Source organism: Anser anser (genome assembly GCF_964211835.1).
Source record: "Anser anser genome assembly, chromosome: 5".
NCBI lineage: Eukaryota > Metazoa > Chordata > Aves > Anseriformes > Anatidae > Anser > Anser anser.
In genome coordinates, this window is record NC_139725.1 from 40,472,470 (window position 1) to 40,499,747 (window position 27,278).

General features: G+C 41.7%; 1 protein-coding gene across 2 annotated transcripts in view; it reads right to left on the reverse strand.

Annotated features, from left to right (window-relative positions):
- Positions 1-23,019, reverse strand: part of BAZ1A (bromodomain adjacent to zinc finger domain 1A) — a 61,532-nt gene extending 38,513 nt beyond the window's left edge. Inside the window, exons 1-4 of one of the 2 annotated variants that reach the window (XM_083837672.1) lie at positions 22,608-23,019; positions 21,774-21,924; positions 14,419-14,697; positions 2,148-2,291 (exon numbers count right to left, since the gene is read on the reverse strand). In XM_083837672.1, the coding sequence (XP_083693798.1) occupies positions 2,148-2,291; positions 14,419-14,697; positions 21,774-21,886 (536 nt within the window). In that variant the 5' untranslated portion in view covers positions 21,887-21,924; positions 22,608-23,019. Of the gene's footprint in view, positions 1-2,147; positions 2,292-14,418; positions 14,698-21,773; positions 22,569-22,607 lie in introns of those variants that run through there. The other variant, XM_083837673.1, reaches the window with a different exon arrangement.
- Positions 23,020-27,278: the final 4,259 nt, after the last annotated feature.

Below are 27,278 nucleotides of genomic sequence, written 5' to 3' on the forward strand. Positions count from 1 at the left end.
CTTGCAAGGCAGCCTGTTTTTCTAAGTACAAGAGTGAGACTGTTCTGGCCTCTTTCTCCCCATACAACCTAAGCTTTTACTGCAGAACACAAAAAAAAGCCACCAGGAAGTTCCCCCATTTCTCCCCCCGAATACTTGACTATTTCTGCCCCAAGCAAACGCGAGTCGGGTCAGAGAAAGGTTGGGATCTCTAATGACATCTATTTTCAGTTAAGATTCTCTAGCCTTACAGATTCTTTAGGAAAAATATTTGCAGATGGCCCATCAATCTGTGCTGTGCTGTGCTCCCCTCCCCCCCTCCCAAATACACCCAGCATCTGCTGCACCATTGTTTGGAGGCACTGCAGCTTTGCATGGAAGGTGGCTCTCAAAACCTGGGGATTTGTCTGCAAACGGAGGCTGAACCACAGTCCGAGTACATCGAACGGACATTGGTCCCAAGGCTAATAGCATCCATATTCTTCACATCCAAGATTCCCCTCAAACAACAAGATACAGCCTCGCAAGGATTAGATCTGCTAAACCACATCATCAGTAAGGGTCAGATGCTAATATACAAAATCCGACAACAAGGCTCTACTTTCAGATATTATTTGCCAAACCTGCAAAACCTATTTTCTAAGTTGCATATACCCAGAAACTAATCAAAATGCTAATACATTTGTTATTAAAATACTAGCTCAAAACTTTTCAGTAGGCATTTTAAAGCTGTAAGATGCTTACACTTTAAACTCATAGCATACTTTTTTTTTTTTTAAGAAAAAAGATATGGCACAGAACAGTGCCTCAAATATGTATTCTCACAATGTCTCTTGCTAAGAGAAAAATTGTTTTTTCCTCCCTTCTCTGCATTGCCAAAATAAGTAATCAGGTGGGGAAAACCAAAGACTGAGAGCATAAGACTGCCTTACTGACAGCTCCGCACACATTAAAATGACAGCAATAAAGTGATCAGTCCTGCAGTCAGCTCTGTGCATGCCCGCAATATTCCAACAACCTCCTTTCAAATGTCATATGCCTTGTGGAAGAGAAAATGCGTTAATTTTCTCAAAGACGTAGGACCTCTTCATAAACAACTTGAACAATGCCTTCAAATGACAGGAGAGAATTAAAAATATATATAAATTAAAAAGTTATCCCACACTACTTTCTTAGCCAAGTGAGGAGTTACACCTTAGTTATTCAAGGCATGTCAGGCCATGGAAGTCTTAATGCAGCAATCAATAGCAGATTAACTTCTGCATCCATGTGGTATCTCAAAGTCTGTAACAGTTTGGGTGAAACCTGTGTATTGCTAGATACAAGACTGGGGCCGCTTTCAAACACTCCTCTTTCATCAATATTGTGCTTGCGAAGCCCAGAAATCTTTCCTCTCAAAGTGCTATGATCAGCTGGACATGAACTCAGTTACTGGTCGGTAAAGGGATATTCCAGTTTTAACACTCCCATCATAGAGGCCAGAAGCTCTCTTAGTCAATGTTACTAAGCTACTGCAGCATATACACAATTCCTTGATACAAGATGCATGCTTTTTCATTGCACCTAAAATTATAATCAAATCAATGAAATACAATGGTACAATATTTACACACACAGGAAAAAAAAGAAGAAAGCTTTATAGACTTTTATATTTTGGACAAACACATGACTACTATGAAAAGACTTTTCACAGTTATAAAAAAATCACGTCCTCTAAGGCAATCTCAATTTTGAGTCCCATTATGGAATATTTACAGATAAAGTAATACATCATGCTAAGTAGTACCGCACTGTAGAACTGCAGAATATAACCACATTTTTCAGAATATAGCAGCGCAGGTTCTGTACCACAGAGAGGACCAGTGACAGGCATACATGGCTCTTCCACCATCTTTCAACAAAAACACTATCATTCCAAACTGATTAACAACAATTATTCTGTAGGTACTCAATTTCTCATAACACACAGCTCCCTGGCTAATTATACATGGCACAACTGGCATGACAGCGTAAGGCATCTGCGAATGTTCAGCTTGTCACTTGCAAGCTGTCTGAATACTCACAATCCATACAAATGGAGCAATTTGTTTCAATCAGACCCTGCCACATCTGCTTTAATCTCATTTCCACCCAACCCTCATGCTTTTTACTGTAAAAGTATCATTTACCCATTTTGTGCAGAACTATCATGCATTTCTGAATCATCACTGTCGCTGATGACAATGGTGTCCCCGTCAGCACTGCTGACATGGCCGTTCGCCATGCCGTTGTGATGCGCTGGAGCAATGACTTCCAAAATCTTGCACTGCAACCTGAAATAAAAACACGGACATTTAGTACTGCTGAAATCTTTCACTAACGGAGGAAGTTGAAAGTTACAGCAGCTGTTATTTTAAGACTACACCTGTAACTGAACATTATATTATCTACTGAATAAATGCTTAAGAGTCTTGCACTGAAATACTAGGTAAAATATTCATTTCATGAGTTCCATCTAACAAACGAATAAACTCATCTGCTTACACAGCTGCCACCTTCACTAACCAGTACAAAATTTCAAGTCATTGGCAGAATTGAGTAAACTTAGCGCCAAAATGAAGCTTAAATCAAGTTTGAAAAAATACATTAAAAGTTAACGTGTTACTTTACAACCAGACACCACCAGTCTTTTACATTTATTTTTGTAACAATTAAAGAAAAGCAAAAGACTTTTTAAATAGCAAAATGTTTTTACTTGTAAGAGATCATGATCTACCGTTGTTGATGACCTAAATAAACAAGGATGAAATGATCATTATGCATCTAATCTTAATAATGGCCCATTTATCTGCTGACACATATTAAGGCTCCATCTGGCATGCACACAATTGACAAAACAAGTCTATCCCTTTGCCATCCTGAATGTTAGTTATAAAAAAAAAGACAGAATTAACAATATATCAAAAAGTATAATTAATCGACACTTAATGCTGGATAACTACCATAGCTGATTCTTAACCACTTTCACCCTTTCCTGGAGTTCCGTGGTTCATATTTTTTAGTTTAATCTCCTAAAGCCCTGTCTGCTTCATGAAAATTAACCATTGCAGTCAATGGATGCTGTCATATACTACCACTAAAAGCTCAAAAGGTCGGGGAGGAAGAAAACAATGATTCTCTTCTTCTAGGCACCAAACACTACCCCTTGAAATGAATAAGAAAGAACACATGAAGCACAGGACTTGAATTAGCTTGGCATCATGCCTAAATATGAAAAAAAAAAAAAGCTAAACTAAAAGAAAAAAAAGTCTGCAACTTACAAATTCTAAGGGCCCTTCTATCTAAACTGAACTACACACTTGCAAAAAGGAAAAAATGTGAAATTATTAAAATATTTCTTCAAACCAGCACTTCTTTCTGAAAGTGAATAGCACTGTCCAAAAACCTGCACACAGAGAAAAAAATACATATGGGCAGAAGGAGAAAAGTTGAAAACATTAAAGTACCCTAAGTCACATTCACTTGTTAATTTAGCAAGGACCAGTAAAGCAGTTAGTGCCTGCAGGTGTTCTCCCCAAACCTCTGTCCAACAGAGGGAGAGCTCCAAGATGCTCCAGAAGGGTATGTCATCAAATAAATAAAATCTATTAACATCCTTATGTATTCCTAGAGTTGAGACAACAATATGTTTAATTATCCATGGGGACACCAGAGTTGTCTTCGTGTACAGTCAGCTTGAGTCCATCAGACTTATTAACCCCAGGCACTCTGCCATTTAAATGCAGCTGGCCCCATTTCCAAAGCTAGCTGGTTTTGGTCTGGAAGACACATTTTCCTGATGAGCAGAGCTCAAGTTAATTAACTGTGCAAATCTAAACAGGCTCCGCATAAAGAACCAAGAACCAAGTGCACCCGACTACGTAGCACAGACAGATCCTAGTGGCTGTTCACAACGTAAGTTCAGGTCTAAGGGGGCTTAAGGTCTGGCCCAGCACCAAACACTGCCTCACTCCTAAAAGAAAAGCCAATTACGTCAAATACCCTGTTCATTACAGTATCTTGTTTTTCCAATATTTAGAATATGACAACCCCCTTCCACCAATTCATACTGAATAATATGGAGTTGAATGGATGGCAGAATGTATATCTGGCTGTTTTTTAAAAACAAAAAAAAAAATTTACCAGATTAGAAAAAAACTTATTAGTAAAACTATTTCTTTCATGTTAGGAAATATTTTTCCTAGATAGTTCAGTACAATTTGTTCAGTTCAATTTTAAAACACTTGATGACTTCCTAATGGAAAAACAATCAAAAGCATCAATGTTTAAGGCTACTTGCACTTGTCCATTTTTCTAAATTGTTTACTATTTAAACACCACTAGAGGGAGCGCATATACACTGAATTTGCAATCACAGTAAAAACAGCCACATGAAAGCTTAATCACAACCTACACTACCCAGTGCCATGAAAGGACAAAGAGTCTGAAACACACATACACGAATCAATCCTCCTGGACAAAGGAGTTTTGAATATTTAGTCACAGAGTATTTTACCAACACTTAATTCACCTGCTTATCCATCAAACAGCCCTGTAATTTACAGGGGATCACATCTTCTCTGAATAAAGAAATTATACATTCTATATGCTTGATTCAGTAAGTAGTAAAATACCCCAAACAGCTGCTTTTTATTGTTATTATTAAGCAGGGAGAATACTAATGGAATAAGCTAACACAGAAAGCAAGTGACCCTGCTTCCTCTATACCTTCATTCAAATCATTACCTAAAATCTTTGGGGAAAGGAATCAAATGAAACACAGTACCCAACTCAATAAAAGCATAATACAATGAAATTTAATGGCTAATGATAGACAGTAAAGAAAGCAAAGCAACCATTCCTTCCAGCACTAAAGAAACAATCTACGAATGAAGACTTATTTTAACCTTGTTACAGTCAATTCATGGCTAGTTGCAGCTAAATTCCCTGGACAAAGACACTCCACTTATAATGGGAATGAAGGTCTGCTGCTTCAAGAACGTGAAACATTCCTAGAGTTCATTTATAACACTTCTTATTTTATATCATAATGCATATAGAAGAGCAGAGCTGAAAGCTGAAGCAAGACATCCAGGTGAAGTACACTAAGTTAAATACTTTCTAAAAAGGATACCTTAAGATCTTTAGAGAGCTTATGTCAAAGTCAAACAGATCAGATTAGATCTCCTCTTGCAGGAGAACACACACAGGAAAAAAAACCACCAGAAACAGTGCAGTTTACTTATGTTCAGTACGCCTGTTTCTAAAAGTTACATGATGATAAGCTCTAATTCTAGCCACAGCGACATTACAAGTTGGTCTCAAATCCAGCTACCTGCCATCACAGACAAGCACTTTATGAGACCATTGATTGATCAGATTGTAATTCATCAGATTAATCAATTAATAAGATGTAATTTTAAGAGCTTCTTATGAATTTCTAAAATAGATTACTTCAGTACCTTGAATTATTCAGAGTAAAAACCTTTTTGCAACTTCCCAACCTATTTTTTAACATGTCCAGTTTCAACTCACTTGTTGCCACATAACAATCTTTAGATCAGCCTTCAGTTGCTTGCTCCAATGTATTTGAAAAAAGAATCTTATTCAAGTCAAGGGAAAGATTATGGGAATTAAAGAGTATTGCCAAATTAAGAACTGGGAACCTCATCCTAGAAAGACAGCAGCATTAATTTTTTTTTTTGTATATACACACACCACTCAGTCAAGTAGCACTTTCTTCAAAATAACAATAAATACTGTAAAAAACTTACTGTCACACTAAGTGAATCCCAAATGTATTCAGAGTATGAACAGATAAAATGAGAATAAAGCCATCATGAACTTTTACACAAGAGTCCCAACAAGTCTAGCTCAGAGAATGACAGACAAAATCTAAACCAGAAGGATCTAGAAAACAACTACTCTACACTCAAACAGTTCTGCATTCTCTTTCTGCACTACAGGCTGATACCAACAACAGCATACAGGTCCCAAAGATGGCCTTCATGCTCACAGCTTTAGTTTTTGCTAGTCTCAGAAAACAAGCTGAGGTCTCTTTAGATAGGTCAAATAGATGTTACAGGAAAGAGGAAAGGTTCCAATAAATGCTTGGCCTAGATGATTTATTTTTTTTAAAGGAAGAAAAGAAGAAACAACACAGGAGCCCAACAGTTTTAAATAAAAAGCTAGAAGACAGATCACTAATGGTTTTTTTATTATTATTTTTTGTTTTTAAATACCAACACACATCTGTCTCTGAGAAAAAAAATATCTATTGATTTCCGTGAATTTCAGGTAAGGCTGGTCAGCTGCACAAGTAGAACATAACAGACCCTAACAATCTAAGAGTTCTCGAGACCTCAAAAGAACACAGTATTCAACACTTCCATGCTGTAAAACATAATCTATCTACATACAGAGGTAACAAGAACTTGCTGCAAAACAAATTAATTTTAAGCATATGCTTCATAGAACCATCAACCAACTCATCAACCAACCTGAGGTCCTTCTCCTCAGGGCTGTTCTCAATCCATTCTCTGCTCAGCCTTTATTTGCGCTTGGGATTGCCCTGATCCGTGTGCAGAGCCTTTTGCCTGGGCTTGCTGAAACTCATGAGACTCACCCACGCCTAGCTCTCAAGGTCCCTCTGGATGGTATCCCATCCCTCCAGCGTGTCAATTGCACCACACAGCTTGGTGTTCGCAGCAAACTTGCTAAAGGTACGCTTGATCCCACTGCCCATACAGCCGACAAAGTCACAACACCAACCCTTGAGGAATGCCACTCATCACTGGTGTCCATGTGGAGATTGAGCTGTTGACTGCAACTCTGAGTGCAACCATCCAACCAATTCCTTATCCACTGAGTGGTCCATCTGTCAAATCCACTTCTCTCTATATTGGAGAGGCATATGTCATGCGAGACAGTGTGCGAAGTATTTGACAAGGCCAGGTAGATGACATCAGTTGCTTTTCCCTCACCCACCAATGTTGTAACCCCATCACAGAAGGCCCCTGGATTTGTCACACACGACTCACCCTTAGTGAAGTCACGTTGGCTGTCACCAATCACTTCCTTATTTTCCATATGCCTCAGCACAGTTTCCAGGAGGATCTGCTCCATGATGTGCACTTAAAGCTGTACAGCTACAAAACTATTTTATTTTTTGAATTCCATATGAACTCCTCTGTAGTCATATTGTTCTGACACTGAGACAGATGTTTGGTGCCTATGGAGGCACAACAGGCAAGAGATACCTACTGGAGCCTGTGGCGCAAGGCATGGTTACTCCAGAAGCAAAACTCCATCAGTCTCTCTGAAGAATGATTCTGGGATGTATTTTGAAGAGCAACTTGACACAACTAGCAGAAAACCTTAAGGTAGGACTGAACCTTGTCATTCCCAGAAGAATGGTAAGGATGTGGCTGACCGAAGGTATACAAAACCAAATTACATCTTCAGCCTCTGACTACTGCTCCAGGAAATGCAGAGATGACTTAACACTTTGACAATGCCAGAAGAGGGGAATTTTCCCGTGCCATTACACCTTCCAGCCACATGTTTACCGTGGTGCTTGCTTTTTGTAGCTCTGGCATTCAGTATAATTTATTAATTGCCATTAAATTGAATTCACTTAACTGACCAAAAATAAAACAAACCTAATCCAACACGAAGAGCTGGGTAAGTGTGTTTCATCAGCTACTTCCAGTGGCTCACTGAAGGATCTGATGAGAATCAGAGTTTTTTCTGAACTCAAAGGCATGTACACAAGCCATTATTATTTCAGGAACAAGCAGGTATTTCCACTCAACTCTGCTGAAGCAGTGGAAGAACACAATTTGAAGAGGAGAAAGAAAAGCTGCATTCCCCTAGGTAGCCGGCCAGTAACAGACATCACAGGATGTCAAGCTTAAACCTTGACCCTGCAGCTATATGCAGCTTCACTTACTGAAAGTTCTTCCCAAATGCTCAGTAGACCTTTATGTGAAACCAAGTTTGCAGTTACAAGATCGATAGGAGACAGACCATTTCTTACTGCCCACCAAGTGTTCTGCACAACAGCTTTTGATCTATTTGATACTACATGTTGCTGTCTTACAAATAAGGGTCTGACACTCTGGTATGTCCCCATTTCAAGTCAAAAATCAAGACCACTCTTGAAGGCCTAGGTGAGTAATAAAGGTGCCTCTTGAATGTGTTACAATAAATGGACAAAAAATCCCTTTGAATACAGGACATTTATTTCTTGGATGCAGAGCTCTGTTTCAAACTGGGGGGGGAATAGTTTGATGCCTACGTTTAACATAAAGAAAACAACAATTAATAAGTCAGGAGCAAAAGGAAATTCACTTTTTAAAAACATACCCCTAAATGAAAGTACAGCTGGTGTTTCAAATAACAGAATTATAAAAGCATTTTTTCCAATACAGCAAAATCACTTTGCCTGCCCAACATTTGCTTCACAGTATTGCACTGATTAAAAAATAAAAGTGAGAAAACAACCAAAACCTATACCTTAAAATTATACAGTTATATTAGTAGGGAGTGTGTGCAGAAATGAGAGCTAACAAACTGGCAGCAAAAGTAGTTTTAACACCCTTTTGATAACTTGTAAGAAATGAGTTGCAGGTTCTCTCCCACATATCATCATCTCAGCTTCCATTAGTCAACTACAAATATATTTATTAGTCAACAAATACAAAGATATTTATATGCCAAAGGACTTAAGGGCATCAGAAAGTGAATTCCTTAAACATGATTTTTCCAGTCCAGAAGTTGAGTGATCCTTAAATGGCAATGCTAGAAGTATGCAAACTATATTTGCTTTATGAATAAGTAAGCTGCTCTCCAGTACTGTCAAATATGCTATTTCATAATCTTCGCATTAACTTTGCTACTGGAACTCAAATTCAGCTTTTTTAATTGAGCAGGAAACTTTTTGCATGCAGAAGTTTCTTAAATCTTTCCAATACAAAAATGCACTATAACTTTCTAATTCTACAGACATTAACTCCAGTGCCTCTGCATCCAGCCAGCTTTGAAAACTATATATCAAAGTAGAAAATATATCAGTGGACTAGCAATTGAATTAAATTCAGGTAACTCATTACAACCTGAAGGCTTTGGAAGGCACTTTGCCTTTTACTTCTCGGTGGGCTTACCAACTTGTCCTAGCTCTCAGCAGTCAATTACATGTATAACCATGTATAATTGCCAGTTGTCAGGTCAAATGAAAAAGTTCAAAAGTTAGTTATAATCACCTTCTACCATGCTAACCCCATATCAACTAGGCATAGTAATGGTGGAAGCATGCTACCGTAGATCCCAGTTAAGACTTACAGAGAAGAAAACAGTATGCAAGTTTTTAATTGTCCGAACGCAGTGGTTAATCCATGATGAACAGGCCCAAAGCATTAGGACACTAGCCAAACAATCAATGACTTTAAAAAGTTTCACTGCAGACAAGGTTGTTCCATGATTATCTACATTTCCTGTAGCTTAGCAGCGGCCAATACCAGATCATTCAGAGCAGAGACGGTATATCAGCCTATACCTCAGATGTAGCAATCTTTCTAACAGAGAACATCTATCTACTAGTTCTGTAAATTGTGTTCATTTTACAAATACTACAATCTCTTAAAGCATTCTGGTATGGCTTCCTTACAGACACCAAGCAAGTATTCTTCTGCAGCGGTGTCATCTAGTTGTCACATTAAGTGAAAAAATGCATTCCCTTTTTATATCTTTCACATTCTACATGATTTTTTTTTCCTTCTTATTCACTACCTCTAAGCAACCTATTTCAGTCTGCAGGTACTCAACTTTTTAATTAGGTTCCATACTAACTGCTGGATGACAACTGGTTGTTCCTCAACCCCAGCAGGGACGGGAGCGCATCATCCCCTAAGCTTTTTTTTTTTGGGGGGGGGGGGGGGGGAGGTAATCAAAGAGTTAGTAAAGTAGTCCAACCTCAAATCTCAGATCTCTTTACTGCTCCAGCCAGACTGCAAACTTACAGATTAGTTAACTAATTATCACACTGCTCACTTGTTTACCCTAATAAAGAAAGCCATTATTTCTTTTAATACCATTAAATCTCAGAACACTGATGATAAATCACATCTGGTTGTTTACACATGCTTTAAATCTAGTTTTTCCCCTGACAAATTAAAAAACACTGCTGACCTCAAGCAGAAAAAAACAGGTCCTACAGCTGAGAGAATCACAGAACTGTAGGTTTTATTTGGTTGCTATTCTGTCTACTAAGGCATTCACTGATGTTAATTTCAGGTAGGCTTTCCCATACCACAGAAACTGACTCCAGATTCTAAAATACTGTAAATCACTTTAACAAATTTTAAGCGCTAATAATACAACATGGTACTAAGACAACAACAAATGAACAGATTGCTGCAAGATATGCCATTTTCTGTGGAAAAACAGAAAAGACAGACTAGTACATATGGGTCTTAAGCTCCAGTTCTGATGTGCAATAGGAGGCAATTCCAGTGACATGATCAACGTTTATCCTTCTGCTTCAATAGTGTGAGCTAAAACACTAAATAATAATAATAATAATAAGCTAAACTGCTTATTTTAAATCTGAAGGGACAATGGTTAACACGAAATATTACTGTTACCCTCCCCTCTCAATAAAATATTGATAATGACATGGAAATTATTCTATAAAATGCTTTCCATAAACAGTAATTTGACATTCTAAGTTAACAGTACTTAGTGACAGCTGTTTTCAATACGTTGGCAACTCAAAAAATTTGCACCTAATTTGAAATTTTCTGTCTATATTATATGATGTTTTCTGACTGATATTTCAAAAAAAAAGTATTTTAGGAAAGGAGTACTAGGAAAACGTTACACAACTCTTACAGTTCTTTACCTTTGAATCTGAGTACCTCCTTTTTAAAGCAGGGCACAGCTGCCACTTTGGAGGAAAGTCAGCCCACGTTTCGCCAGAAAAGCTGAACACATACATACATACAGACACACACCAGCCATTTTTAATCCATACATCATCATTTAAAGAGTTAAAGAGCAAGGAGAATTACCTCCTTGTTGCTTCTACTAGATTACCAAGTTGCATACCTCACTTACACTGACTGCCTGACCAAGCCACACCATAGGACTCGGGGCTCTCTCTGCAATTTCTTGTTCTGGTCGATAACGACTGTTAAGGCACCAGGCATACCAAAATAACAGGAAGGACAAAATATCTAGCAAACTCTCCAAGTTCCTCCTACCAGACCTCAGCAACAAGGCAGAAGCAGCCAAATTCAAAACGGAGCAGTGCAACAGAAGGCTAGAAACTGTAAGAGCCTGAAAGGGACCAGTAATGTCACTGGGGCACAAGATTCTGTAACAACCATAACACACAGGTAGAATACAAGAACCACAAGTCTCAGAAGTTGTCTTCTGCCTACCTTCTCGACAAAGCACCTGTCTTCTTACCCTTCCAGATCACCTGTCCATTACTTACTGTCCTATAGACTGCTTCTTGTACTCAAAAAATATGTACATTAAGCCAAAACACTAACTCTTCTCATCTTTGGGTTCCTGTCCATTAATTTTGTTCAACATCTAGAAAACCATATCAAAGTCATCCATCCTACAAGAATATTACACGTGCAAAGTTAGGAATTATAAAATATTAATACTTAAATTCCTTGAGCAGCCTTTATTTACCCTTGGTTACACAAGCATCGTGGTATTAGTTTCATGTTAAATGATGCATGGAGCTCAGATAATAAACAATCTCCGTGTAGAAAGATTCATACCTAAATGCAGTGAAACAGTTTACAACAACACTATGAAAATGAGTTCTCATGATCTGCCCAGCTCTGTTGGTCTGATGCCACTTTACTGTAGATGGACTGTGACCATTTTTGCAAGAAAAGACCACGAAACCGTAGCTAGTCAGGACAAAGACACCAATCGCTTTGTTGAACAGCAGCGCTATTTACAAGTAATGAGTTGGTATACTTAAACCCCAACACAGTCCTTCGAAATACAGGTCAAAGTCAACTGCTAACTGGGCAGAAGAATAACTACGTCTCACCTCCTCCCACCTTATATTCTTTAATTATTTATCTCCAAGCATAAAAATCCCTCTGCAGTACCATGTTATTTGCACTGTTTCCTGAAGTTAGTATTAAAGACCTCCTAGCTCCCTGCTATACATTTAGCTAGAATATCAGCGGCATACAGTCAGCTACGGAGAATTTTTCATGCTTCATTTCAACAGACACTTCATGCTCATGCAGTTTAAAGCATACAATTTCTAGCAGGTTAGTTTTTGATGGAAGTAGATTTTATCTGAACCTCCAGTATTTTGAATGATTATCTAGCCTACGCCAAAGGCTGAAGAAATTTAGCTTAGACCTTATTAATAAATTGCTCTGTGAAACTAGAACATAAACACACAGTTGTTAGATATGTGTATCTACACAATTTTGAATAACCAAGAAGACTGAAGTAAGGGCTGATAGAAAAAAAGATAGCTCTACCTTCATGAGATAGACTGATATCACAGCTTTATCTGAACAGAATTCAGCCCAGATGGTAAGTAGAAGCCATTTTGTTAGGACAAACTTAAAATATGATTCATGATGGTGCGCAAGGAAAAGTGAAACAGATTCTGAATTTCGTAAGATGAATAAACAAGAAAGATGTGTATTTATGGCACATAAGCCTACTTTTCATGTAAGCTTTAAAAAGCAAAGATACACAGTAGTAAGTATTTTAGCTAAGAGTTTAGAATAGCAATTAAAGATGAGAAAGTTGTTCTTGGGAAAATAAGTTTGATATTCTGAAGTATTCTTTTTGTTAATAGTTTGGAAATTGACACTATCTTCAAAGACCGGAAACAAAGGCATTGCATTAAGCTATTGAAAACCAACAGCTGAACTACACTTACATTTCTTAATATTCAGGTTCCTGGTAAAATAAAATCTTATTCACAAAGCAAGATTAGTACAATGCTAAGGGTGACATACGTCTATCCGCTAGACAAGCGCAAAATGAGAAAGACAGAAACAGACTTTGGATTTAGGTTTTCTATACTGGAAGCAACAACTCTACCAAAGCTGTTCTTGTCTAGGCTTTGCAGACTGAGACTTTACGGGTTGAAAGGAATACAACAGGGAAGAGATGGAAAGCTTTTATATTAAGTCCCATCCCGTGTCAAGTACGTACCCATACAGATTTCCTTACAAATTATCTCCTGCAACGCAAACAGATTTCTCCTTCCGATGCAGTACAAAATTTGCCTTTAATAAGATCTGGATCAGCCACTAAGAAAACCCATACAGAACGGAGATATTCTCCGATGACCACACTGAATCAGCCCACTCCTACCACCCAATACATACAAGGTTATTATGAAGCCCATATTGCCCAGGTTGCACCCTGTCTGTTCTGCACTGTAAACTGGCACCTTCCTCCTGGCCAAACAAGAACAGGTGAACCCACAAAGGCTTTAATGCACATTCTGCAGGTATTTCCAAGTTAAGCACGTTTAAGTCTTTCCACTTCGTATCTCAGTTACATGAAACTGCAGACTCATTAGACAAAACAAAGACCTTGTCTAACCCTCTCCCAGAAGTTGCTTAAAGAAAGACTCAGGCTAGCTAGGCGTTGTAAGACAACTTACTTATACTACAGAGCATATGTACTAATGATATGAAAAAGCATCTAAAGCTCAATATTCTCCCAAATTTTATCAGTTTAAGATAACAATAAAAATGCTTAAAATATATACAAATCAGTGTATGTATAGCATTAACCATGAGGGAAGCAGAATTGCAGATAATCTCCTATTACAAACATTTTACAGTTAATTCCTAACTTTTCAGAGAATATACTTACAATTTTAGTTACCACCTAGAAATCAAAAAACCCAACTCTAATCAATTCTTTAAGCTTTCTATAGTTTAGCCACTCTGGGTACGCAATACACCACTTGATTAATTGTATCTGGATGATTCCATCAAAACTTCCATATGAATTCTAACTCATAGCTTCCCCTAGTTCCTAATTAGATCTCATTCTAGGAGCAGCCCACCTTTTTTGCACAGATGAGCCGAGAGACTGCCATTCGTTTGCAAATCCACCACTGGGACTGAAAGACTGCTGCGTCAAGACCTGAGAGAACCCTCCTGCCTCCACAGCTACTTCTAAGCTAAGGAATGAGAAACCAAGCCTGGCAATACAATCCTACTCTTAATTAAAGCAGTTAGGAGCAGTAACAGTATTGCTAGCTTAAGTATCACACCTGGTTTCTGTTGTGTTTGATGAAGTTTATTTTCCTGGTTTTTGGCTCAAAAGTACGCATACACAAAAGGGTGCACACCAACCCAAAAGAAACACAGATACATATATTTAAATACACACACACACACTTACCTTGCACCATTATTTCTAACTACTTCCACCATTTCACCAACAAAATACCGATCCTTGACATAAGCAAAGATTTCATCACAGATCTCATGAAGTCGTGAGCGATGCGTAAGGGTGGCCAAGTAGAGAACTGGAATGATGAGTGCCTCTGGAAAACTCTGTAGATTATGTCTGGCTTTCTTCTCTGACTCCAGTGCTTCCTGATATGTGAGTCCTGGTTTACCTGTGACAGCACAGCTCCATACGAGGCTGTTACACAGTATGGTGCGTTCAAAAAAGTCACTGAAAAGAAGGGGGATAGGGGGGAGAGAAAGAAAATAATTACATTCTAACATCACGTTCAGTATGGTCACAATTAATACAGCAGCAACTTTCTCTTACGAGCTTGAAGTTCAAAAATAGCTCTACTCCTATACAGGTTGCAGACACAACCGAAGGTTATTTATCACTTCTTAAGCCAAGGCTTGGTAAATTGTTACTGTAAAACCAAGGTCTCCTCTCACTACAGACTACAGTCAGAGAGCATCAAGACCTACAAGTGCTGTAAACACACACATTCACATGAAGTAGCCTTATGCACAAGAATAATCACACTGAGTTTAATGTGTCATATCCTCATTGCATCCCCTGTATTTCCTCACATATTTGCAGGAGGAGGGTCTAAAGTTGTATAAACACAGAACAACCTTAGGATCACAGAAACATGTTGAAACTTGAGTAAGTTTCAGATTTGGAGTGCCCTAGCTCACAAATGAAAAGACGGAGAGGTAAAAAAAAAATAATGTCAAGTACTTCTCTAAATAGTTTTTATTCCTTCACTGTTTGTACTGCTCTTAGAAAAAGCACCGAACTATTTTTTTCATACAGATTCTTCTCCCTTGTTCCATCTGCAAATATTTATTCTCTTCCTTCCCTGTATTTCCAATTAATGCTAAAATCACAGCATTGTTATTGCTTACTTACTGGTTATTACACTGGGATCAAGAAAGAAGGGCTTTCATTAGTCAATAGCTGTCAATTTTTGACAGCTATCAGAAACAGTGATTTTTTAAAACACTTTCTAGATGATATAGATAAGGTAGCTACTCTCAAAACCACGTTAATACGTATCACATACTATGGATCAGTGATCTGACAGCAGAGGAACATTTCAGTGTGCCCCAGTTCAGACATTTATTTTCCTTCTTTTCCAACTCTTACCAGACTAGTATTTGTAGGTATGCAACACGACAAATTTGGTGTTTTTTTTTTTTTTTTTTTGCCTTGTACCAGTTTAACATAGCTGTTTCAAGGCAGACACACAATACCTACAGAGTGTTGCATGCTACTTGAGACCCTTACACTGAAGTTTCATTTCTTTAAGAAAAGCTAGAGTGCAGCGTTGCCGTTTTTATAGGGATGGAACTGCTCAAATCATTTCTCCTAACATGGTTAAAGAGCTGTACAGTTCACACTTCAAGTTTATTGCAGGCTCCCTGCAAACTCAAGCCGACAAACGTGCACCAGTTACATTGATGATGATATTCACTGCAGCTGGACAGACGCAACAATAACATTTTGAAAATGGAAATTCCAGATTAAGGACAACAGAGGGTCCTGGCTCAGATAATCCTGTCTGTGCGAGCCTCTGAGTGAGAGAAAGATGCTTTAGGAAGAACATCAGCTGTGACAAGAAGGGAATTAGGACGGAAGAGGAAATACACATTATATGAATAATATCTAACAACTACAAAGTTACAGAATTTTTATATCATTTGTGTCTAACTCATACATCTGACGACACCTGTAATAATGAATAATTTCAATTTGCCTACTCTAAACAAGAAACGGAGAACAAAGGAGAGAGAGAAAGAGATGGATTGTTCTTCAATACATGAAGAACGGCTGGCTGTCAGTCAGTCTGTCTGTGGATAGGCCAGAATATTGCCTTTTTGCTGTCAACCATATTGAATCCAAACAGGTATTAGCAGAAAATAAACAAACGAGTATCAGTAAAGCACAGAACAGTTACTTAAACATTTAAAAAACAAGTTAGATAAGGAGGAATTGACAGATTTTTAAGAAAAGGTAACAGAATAAACACCACACAATTCCTTCAGGTCTGTTTCTGCCCTGCATTTCACTACTTCTGTATGAGATTGAACATAATTTGAAGTAGCCTGGCTGACCTCAGTGGATGAAGTTATATATTTACTCAAATCTTCGTACCGCTGTCTCTCTCTATACATTTGTTTCTCACTCACCAAAGAGGTTCTCAGTAATTACCTTTAGCCAGGAAGCACGAAAGCTATCTAAGACTTATTCAAAAATCCATCAGCACACAGTTTTCAAAAATTACCGAGGAAAAGAGAACATGCACACAGAGGCAGGGAGAGACAGAGGCTGACGGTGCCTTTAAGGGCTGGTGCTGCTCTCTGCGAGGGGACACTGGGCACTCGGGCTATTTAAAGCAGCAACATTGAACTTCTTTAAAAAAAATCCACACACACACACACACAAAAAACACCCTCTGAAGTCTCTTTACTCATGATTACCTCAAACACAAAATTCTAAGATTACTTGAACTGAAACATATTTGAGGAAAACGTTTTTCCATTTGCATACAATGCTTTGTGTATCTAGTTTCATTGCAGCTCATTTCCTCTTTTGTTTTATGTGGATTTTTCCCCTGTAAAGTCACAGGGAAGAAAAAATTGTACCAAAAAAAATTTGCTTTCAGTTTTGAAGGCATTATTTGTCTGTAGCTAGTCATTACACAGAGCACATCAAAACCATCTGTGGCTTAGTCTGTTAACACAGTTTTATTGCAATGTTTTAATGATCTCACTTTAACTCGGTTTGAGAGCGAGGAAGAAAAAAAAGAAATCACAACAGCACGGCAGCAGATTTTATTTGTAGCACTCCTCCTTTCCCTGTCTCCGTGGTACATTTCGGTTATCACTAGAAGATTTCCAGAGCGCGCACACAGCAGCTACCAAAACAACAGCCCAGCAGCAGCAGCGCTGTACTTTCTCCTCCCGGAAAGAGCAGCCATACACTTGATCATATTCCACACTCGATTCAAATTCACAAAACCAAGTGCATCTGCTGCCACGTCATACCTAAAGCCTTATCGATGTCCTTATCTAGGGATTACAGCCTGTGGGGCTTTCTCGCTGTTTCGAGACCCATACAACTCCCTACAACATGGTTCTCACGAGACACGAGGGCTCCTGCAAGCGCTCGAAGCTCACCCACACGGCCCCACCAGGCCAGAGGTGCCCATGTTGCACCCAGCTGCAGGCCATCGAGTAATTAATGCTGACTTCTCAGCTGGGCATCTTTACCTGTATGTTATAGAGTTTGTTTGCCATGCAAGGTAAGCTAAACTGCAAACTGATCAGCAAATCATTGAGCAGTTTAGTGCCGCTGTTCAGTAAGTATTTGAAAGGAGGCAGTTCCTTAGTAGAAGAAAATAATTCTGGAGATAGATTACTTGCAGTTTCTCTGCTGACTGCACTTGCAATGGATATAAAAATAAAGAAATCAATCAAGCCGAGCAGCAAGAGATGGCTTGTGCCTGAACTAACCAAGTATTGCCACCGAGTTTAAGTTCTACTGTATTTTTAGCATTTCAAGCACGTGCTTGTCTCAAGCCAGTTACTTTCATTCATTTTTTTTTAGCATATATTAAAAACAAGTTAGGGGAGGGCTTGATCTTGTTTAAAGAGAAGAACTATATGCTGGAGAATGTAAAAAAGGAGAAAGTTTTGTTATGTGAGATCTAAGAGAGAAAAGCAAAGAATTCTATTTAATGGCTAATATGTAGACATAATTTTTAATCCTGAAGCCCTTATCAAAGTGTAACATATAATCTACATAGGCTATGGGATATGTAATCTACATAGGCTATCAGGATATTCACAGCAAACAAACTTTGCCATCCAGTCCATGGCAAACAGGAGCGTTCATGTACTCTACCTGTTCCCAGAAGTGGCCAACAGTACATACTACAAAGTAACGTACAAACTAAAGTCTAAGAAAAAGACACTTACTCCTTAAGGTTTACAGATTAATTACACATCAAGAAACCTATTTCCAATTTATGGGCTTATCTTCAACAAAATAGAAAAGTCCACCTAATTAAACTAAGGGTACTTTAAAAGCCTTTAAAAGAGACTCTTTCTGACTTTAATTTATAATCCCACAGGTCAATCTATAAATAACTTTTTAGTAGGTTTTTAAGATACACAACTCCTTCCACCCACCAAGTCCCTATGTTTTAGAATGAGAAACATCCCTTCCACTGTCTCTCTACTACTCTACTTTCTTAGCTCTATGAAATCCTCTCTTTAAATCAATGGCCTCTTAAATGGGGAAAAATAAATCAGACTGTCTTCATGAGCAACACTTCCCATAGTTTCCTAGACAAGGTGAAGAAGACTGGCAACTACATCCCACTGTTTTATTGTGCACCCCCTTACTTGCTTTTCCATCTACTACTCTTCCAGCTCGAGACACTCTTTTGTTGATCTATCCCCAGATCCACCCCCCAATCAGGACGACAATTAAGCATTAAAAACACCGGTTCCCTCTGCTCCTCATAAACACAACTGAACTTTGCCACCTCACTGTGCCCCCTTTTAAAGGATTACAAAATTATGTGATAGTATTTCAGATCAGAAAGGAAATGCATTCTTAACAGGAAAGTCACTTTACAAAACACTAGTCTTGCCAAATTCTCCTTGCATTAGTATGAGTTCTTATGGAGAGAAGAATACAATGTGTGATTCGTACTCTTCTCTACTAGTGCTGCTGTGAGCATGAAAGAAGCTTTTCAATGTTCTAAATTTGTACTCTTAAAAAAAACAGCTTAAGTGGTAGCAGTTTGTAGTAATTAAAAGCGTACATATATACTTGAGGACGTGGGGGTGAATTCAGGTTACCATGTGTATCGATATAGCCTGTTTGATCTAGTCAGACTCTGCAATTTTTAAATTCCCCCTTCAAAAAAAATCCAGTTATGGCAAAAGTAGATGCAGAGAGGACTGATTTGGACAACAGTTTTCCTTCATAAAAGAACTAATACAATTTTTTTTTTAAAAGTGGGCCCTCCCTATCATTAGCCTCACTGCCCTTGTTTAGACAAAGGAAAGGGAAGTGCTCTCAGAGGACAGTAACTATTTGAAGCATCGCTTTGCAAGTAGGAAGAGTTGCAACCGGGAGGACAGATCAGCATCTGTAAAACTTGCCAAAAGGTGACCCAATGTTCTTCAGCAGATTAGATTATTGCGGGTTGTTTGTGGTGTAAACAAATACAGTTGTGCCAGAAGAACAAGCCACGTAAAAAAATACTAAGCTTGTCAATCAAACCACCAATTCTATCCAAGGTAGAAAAGCACCAAAGACCAGGAAAAATATAAAAGTGAAAGAGAAAAAAATGAGCAGGAATGAAGTTTCTGCAGGAAAGGCAACGGTATTTTCCCAAATACCATATTCTAGCCCTGACCTCTGAGCTAACCACCCACTGACATTTCTAGGGATAGCCTGTGTGAACACAAGTCTAAATTCATCCCTTAATTCATGAACTTGGGTTACATAGGGAATTTGGTCTTTCATGCTTTTTCTTAATGGCAACATCCTCGCAGCGTAAATAAGCCTGTTTTAAGAAAGATACCTTTCATGCTAAAATTTACTCTAAACTATATATACCTGAAGCACATTTCAGAGGTGTCAACAAACACAAGAGTCATCTGATTACGTGATAATAATAATTGTAACCAGAAAAGCAGCTTTCAAAATATTAGCAACTGAGGGAGGGGGACTTAATTCCTACAGAAACACGAGGCTGTCAGCTCTCGCTTGTTACCTTCTCACACGCCCTATAATGAAAACACTCAGCAGAAAATTCCCAACGAAATATTCAACGCCCCTCTCCCCCCACACATAGTGCATTGCCCAGGAAACAGCGAGGCATTACCCTCCGGAGTTACCTAATCCAACTTCTTCAAGATTTTATTAGGTGAAGTGTATTTGAGTCGGAAAAACAAGCCTAAACATGAAAAAGATCTAGGTGTGCTCTCATTTCATATGCTGCAAATGAAAAGTATTTCAGATACGATCTCGTTAGTCTACACGTCTTTTTTTATTTTTTATTATATATATCAAATGAGCTTGGATTTGGGGGCCTTTTGTAGGTGGGGACGGCGCTGGATGAGGCTGTAGGGTCCGGAGACACGCATGCAGCAGCTTTAGAAAACCGTCTAAGTACTTTCCGTCCATTGTTCTTGCAAGCACTCAAGTACGTGACACTAACTTAGGGACTACCCATGCCTTTTCTCCACCGCGCCGCGTTAACGACGCTTTCACAATTTCCATCGGTCTTTTCACCGACGGGTAAAAAAAAAAAAAAAACAGGAAAAAAACGGGAGGGCCGTGACGGGACAGGGCAGCCTGACCGGCGGCGGGGACAGGTGTCCCTCTCGGCCGCGCCGCTCGCCTCTCCCGGGCCAGTTTCCAGCCCCGGGCGCTCCCCGCGCTGTGAGGACGCCCGGCCCGGCCCGGCCCGGCGCGGGGAGCCGCGGACAGGTGCAGCGCCCCGCGGCCCTCCCGGGGCGGCCGAGCCATTTCCAGCCGGGCCGGGCAACGGCTCCCGGGCCCGCGGCCGGCGGAGGGCGGGGCGAGCGCGGCCATGGGCGGCGCGGCGGCGGCGGCTCTGACACCCCGGCCCGGGGGAGGCCGCCGGGAACAAGGAGTTAAGCGCGGCGGCCAGGGGCCGGCCGGGAGCCGGGCCGAGCCGAGCCGGGCCGGGCGCTCCCACAACAATGGTGCCCAAGGGCCCCGCACGCCGGGGCGGCCGCCGCCGTTGTGCAGCCCGGGCCCGGCCCGGCGGCCGTTGGCGGCGCGTCCCGGCCTAGCGACATGCGGCGGGGCAGGGGCAGGGGCCGGGGCTCGCACCGCCCGCCGCCTCCCGCGGCCGCAACTTTCACTTCCTCGCGGGGGTGTGCAGGAGCCGGCGCCCCCTGCCCCGCGGCGGCGGCAGCAGCGGGAGGAGGAGGGGGCCGGCGGGATCCCCCCGCCAGGAGGGGAAGGCGGGCAGGGATTCCCCCTGCCCAGGCCGGGAGATCCGCCCTCTCCCCCCACCCCTCGGCGGGGCACGGGCTCGGCGCCAGCCCCCCCCGCCCCCCGCCACCACCGGCACCGCCGCCACCTCCCCTCCGCCCCGCCGGGCTCCCCGCGGCGCTGCCGGGGAATCCCCCGGCCGCCTCCCCCCGCCTCCCCGCCCAGGTGTCAGCCGTTGGGGGCTCCAACCGCTCCTGCCCCGCGCCGCCGGCGGAAGGGCGCGGGGGGGGGTCCGGGGAAAAGGGGCCGCGGCTTACTCGTAGTCCCTGAAGATCTCGTTGGTGACCCTGCAGTGGAAAACGCGCTCGTCCGGCCGCAGGTCGGCGGGGGGCTTCTCCCTCACGAAGGGCTTGCGGTGCAGCAGCGGCATCGCCCCGCTCCGTCGTCTCCTTCCTGCCCCGGGACCCGCTTCGAACCGGAGGGAAAAAAAAACACGGAGGGAAGGCGGGCAGTGAGTGCGGGCGGGCGGCGGCGCCCCCGGCCCGGGGAGGAGGGAGCGGGCCCGGCGTGTCCCTCCCCCCGGGGGGGCCGGGGAAGGAGCGGCGGAGCGCGGCGGCACGGCACGGCGGGCTCGGGCGGCGCGGCGGCGGCAGCCTTTTGTGTGCCTGACACGCCGCTGCCTGCCTGGGACTGCGCGGGGAGCGAACGGCGGCTCCTTCCTCCCCCGCCTCCTCCCGCAGCCTCACAATGGGGCCATGACGCCGAACGCCGGGCGGGGGCGGCGCCCCCCCGGCCCACCCCGCCCCGGCCGCGGCCCCGGCCCCGGCCGCACACAACGTGCTCGGCGCGGGGATACCCCGGCCCCGGCCGCCGCCGCCGCGCTTTGTCTCCGCCGCCCCCCCGCCGCCCCCGGGTCACCCCTTCCCCGCCTCTGAGCCGCGCACGCCGGCCCGGACGCCAACTTCCACTCCTCCTCCTCCTGCCCGCAGCGACCGCTTATCGCCCTCCTTCGCTTCCTGCCGGCCCGCTGCCCTAGCGGGGTCCTCGCCCGCCCCCCCCCCGGCACGGCTCGGCACGGCTCGGGGGGCTCCCCGCCCTCCGGCCCCGCCGCCGCGGGGGGCTCGGGGCTCCGCTCCCCCCCTGCCGCCTACCTGGTGCTGCCCCGAGCCGCCCCGGGGTGCGAAACGCGGCGCCCTCCGCTCGTCCCTTCTCGCTGCCCCCCCCCGGCCCCAGCTCCCGGGAAGTTTTTGATCTACTTCTCCGAGCCCTCAATCAGGAAGAGCGGCGGGGAGGAGCCTTCCACTTCTCTCCCCTACATCTTTATTGGCCGCTCGGTGCCTTCCAGCGTGTGTCACACAGGAAGACAGCGAGCTACATTATTAATTAATGGCTGAGAGGGCTCATCCTCCATTTTCGAATTATCAGCCTGCGATCTGCGGCGCGCCGAGCGGGGGGGGGAGGAGGCCCGGCCGGCCGGGCTGCGCTGAGGCGGCGGCACCCCGGGCACCGGCAACCGGGCACCGGAGCCCGCTGCCCCCGCCGCCGGGCCGGGCTGCGGATACCGAGGGGCTCCCCCGAGCCCGGCCCGGCCCCCGGGAGCGCCCCGCCAGCGGCTCCCCGCCGGCCGGCCCGCGGCGGCGAGGGCAGGGTTTTGCCCTCGGCCAGGTTGCGAACGTGTCAGATGGGGCCCTGCCCGCCGCTGCCTTGCCTCCCCCCCTCCGGTTAATCGCCAGCGTCAGGATATTGTTCTGCCAGTGAACTAATTTTTCACCGCTTTTATTATTTCTTACCCCGGCGCGCTCACCGTGCCGTGGGTGATTAAGAGTGGGATGCTAATCTAATTGTGTTCTCTTAAGTGCCAGCCGGCTTAAAGACATAAAAACACAGAAGGAGGTCCCCATCCATCGCAGTTCAACAGTGCAAGGTCCAGAGCGTACATGAAAACGTACTGCACAATTGTAAAAACCCCACAGGACGACTTAGGTGACTGGTATCTGAAGGCTGACACAAAGACACAAGTTTACGACCTGAAATTCTGTTCGGGCAAATAAAGATCCTGTGCTGTTTCCTGCACCTGTGCATAGGTTGTTTTTCATTAGCACTGCAAGTAAAAGCAACGAGCAGCACTGCGGCAGCCCGGATGACTAAAACCTAGAAGAATGTTTACACTCGAATTCGTGAATTACTTTGTTTAAAAAGTGATCAGGTCTTAATCAAAAGCACCGAGAAATGCCAGTGCTCCCTTCTAGTTCAGTTTACAAAATCTGAAGGTTGAACTGCAAAACAGGTTACCTCTGAGTCCTACCAACTTATTTTCATTTGCCAGTTGGCTTCACTTTCAGTTTTTAATTAATTTCTACCAAAGGGCACGAGTGCAACTTCAGTTAATGCACTTTTAATGCCTCCAACATTTCATAAATTTTAGGTTTGCATCAAAACCGTACAGTTTGCCACGGTTATGACATTTAGTGTTGGCAACTCTTATGATTACAGTGAGATTTTGCAACACTTAGCTTTGTTTTAAGCTCTGGCTCTTCAGCAGATGTGATTAAATTGGAGCCTCAGCTTCCCCTACAAATAATTACATTTCTAAATCTCAAGTTTGAGAGAAGAGCCTGAATATGTGATCTCAAAAGGTTCACAAATTACTAGGGAAATAAAAGTCTTGAGTTTATAATTTTTGTGAATCTCATCCTTTCTAAGCCAGTATCATGATATTTGGGAGCTTGGCTGTGTGTGTGTGTGTGTGTGTGTGCGGATTGTCAGCACAGCATTATTTCAGAATTAGTTGGTGTCCATGAAAAATGCATGAGTTGATAGAACTGTGACATCAAAAGCAAATCCCCTTTTCCTTTTTGCTCTCTCTTGCCCTCTTTCTCTTTTCTTCTCACCTTTTCCTCCCTCTCTTGTTCTTCCCCCCTCATTATTCCCTCAGTGATTTTTCCACTGAACAGATCCTCACTAAGTAATAGGGCTGCGCTAGGGTTTGATATTCTTAGGATACAGAGGAACAGTTCAGTTTTCACCTCTGAATCCAGCTCTGTTCTTTAAAAACCACTAATTCAGACTCTGATTCTGCTCCCAGTAAGGTCAGAAGGAACTAAGATAATTTTTTACAACACAGGATAACATCTACTAAGGGGACATTGAGATTTCAGTGGAAATTAATTCTGAGAAATCTGAAAAATGTTCCTTTCATGAGAATATTTCTTGTGTTTTTACACTGTATTCAATTTTTGTACTGATTTGGGTTGGATTTTTTTTAGGACATCACTGAAAGTATAGTTTTGATTCAAGACACAAGAACAGGGTTGTTGATGTGGATTTTACCACAGAAGGGCAAAAAAATAAGTTGGTTTGTTTTTAAAAGATGTTGTTGTACACTAACAGCTATACTAGATGGAGTTCCTTTGCCAGTGAGTGAGGTTGCAGTTCTCATTCATAGAACTTTAAAAATAGTTGTACTGGGAAGATAAAATCTTACAAAACACTTGGTCTCCATGCTTTACAGCAGTAGGACAATTTCCTAGGGACAGTGCTGGCAAATCCCCCAGCTGGTCCTTCAAAGCTCCCCACAATTTTGCTAGTTTTTTATTTCTTTTCATTTGCTATATCAGAGATTTGTTTTTCTCCTCGTCCTATTCTATTTCTTCCTGTCCTTAAGCTACCAAGAACTGATTTACACAGAGATACTCCAAAATACCTGTTCCCATCAACCGTTACCAAATAGTTCCATATGTGACTCTTGTTATTCTGGAACAAGTGCAACACATGGAATTATTTTAGTATAGTCTTGCCACTCTAAAATGACACCTGACTTTATATTAGAGTAACTAATATTTAGCCAAATCATATACTTGGAACCATGCAAAAATAAAACTTTGACCCAACCTGTTTTACCTGTAGTATCACACAACTCAGAGAGTTTTATCCTCAGAGTCTGTTTAGCCACTTGCTTTGTAATAATTTAGTTTGGAATTTTTTAGCACATCACTTATAGTTTTGATTCATTTTGTTCATCTTTTTTTGTTCATCTTCTTCCCAAAAGTTGCCACTTTGTTCTTTCAGGTTTTGGCTGAAGCCAGAAAAAATAAAAATTAATTGGACTCACTTCTTCATATAGAATTTCACTGGACTTCGAAAGAGACTCTAGGTTCTCAACTCTATTTTTTGTAAAAAAACGTGGTTGAAAAGATAAACTTGAAAAATGAATATATTTGTTGAAGTAATATATTACTAGTGAGTTGTTCAGTCAAACAACAGTTATAACATCAACAATCTCTATATTTTTCTGCATTGACAAGTGTATAAAAAAGAAGAAAACTATAACATATACTTGAGATCATCTCAGTTTTAATGCACTGAATAGATTTTCTTGGGATAGCAGCACCCTTTTTCTTTCCAAATGCAGTTTTGGAAATCTTTCCTTTCCATAACACAAGCAAACCATAGATCACTTTTTTTAAAGCTTAAGGCACCCAGCAATAACACCTTATTTATCTGATTGTGCGTTTTACAACGTACTGATACAGCTTTTTTCACCTTTTGCCCTTTCTCCACAACCTTGCTGAGCATTTACTCTTTTGATCATATATCTTTATTTAGACTTTAAACTATGTGAGGAAAGACAATGTGCTGGTTTTATCAATACACTCCAGCTGTGTGTAACAGTAACATTTGGTCTATTGTCTTTTGCTGGCTGTAAGGAACTATGCTCAGTTTTTAATAACTTACTTGCTTATAAATAACATATTTCAGTCAAAAAAGGAAGAGATACGCAGGTAATTCTTTACAACAGATCTCATTTTTCTTTCATTCTAGCTCAGTTGCATTTCAACAAACTTTTAAAGCAGTTCTGTAATCACAAGGAGAGCAGGTTCCTTATTCTGCAGCTACTGTTTGTGTTCAATGTGAGACACAAAGGAGGAGATAAAGAATCAATCCCTATGGTCAGTGACTTTTTGGTATAGTCACTTTTTTTTTTTTTAGTTCCATAATAGTCTTAACACAGACATCACACTTAATATAACAGAATAGAGGGCAATAAGTCATGACCAGAGTCTGCTCTGCCAGTTGCCAAGTTTTGATACCGTAATATACACCAGGGCCCATCTCTCACCACAGCCCTCTGGGAGCAATGAGGTGTTTCTTACCAGAATTGTTCTACAGAAAGTCATTCCGTGTTATTTTCATTTTTTCACAGCTTAGTAGGATTTAGACATATAGCTCTCACTGCTTTTAGTGGATATTGCCTGCTTAATTCCCTTGCAGCTCCAGAAGTGAGGGGATACATTCCTTTATTCATATCCTATTTTTTTACTTCTCAGAAAGGGCTATTAAAGGTATTTAGGCTGATAACCTTATACTAGTGGGGTGGAACTCTGACCTCATCTGCTTTGCAGCAACGACCGTGTATGATTGGCCTCTGACCTGATTACAAAATGATAAAATGATGTTGTGAAATCAGTATTCATTTCCTAATAGTGTCTCTGAAACGAGCTTAAACTCTTGAGAGGATTGGTACTACATTTTCTTAGTTACAGTTGTAATGCACAGGATACAGAGTATTGACACTACTGTAATTTTCTCACACTAAAATATGCTGAATTTCTCATTGCTAACCAATATTTAGAATAATTGATGACTGATGAATGATTCTGAATGAAAGATGGCTGAATTTGCTATCTTTTGCCATATATGCACATTGTCACTACTACAGTGACGTATGGCATTTTAGAATAGATTGAAATACCTTGCATCAACCTGTTTGAAACCTGGACCTTAATCAAGAAGATATTCATGCAGCCAAATTTAAGATTAAG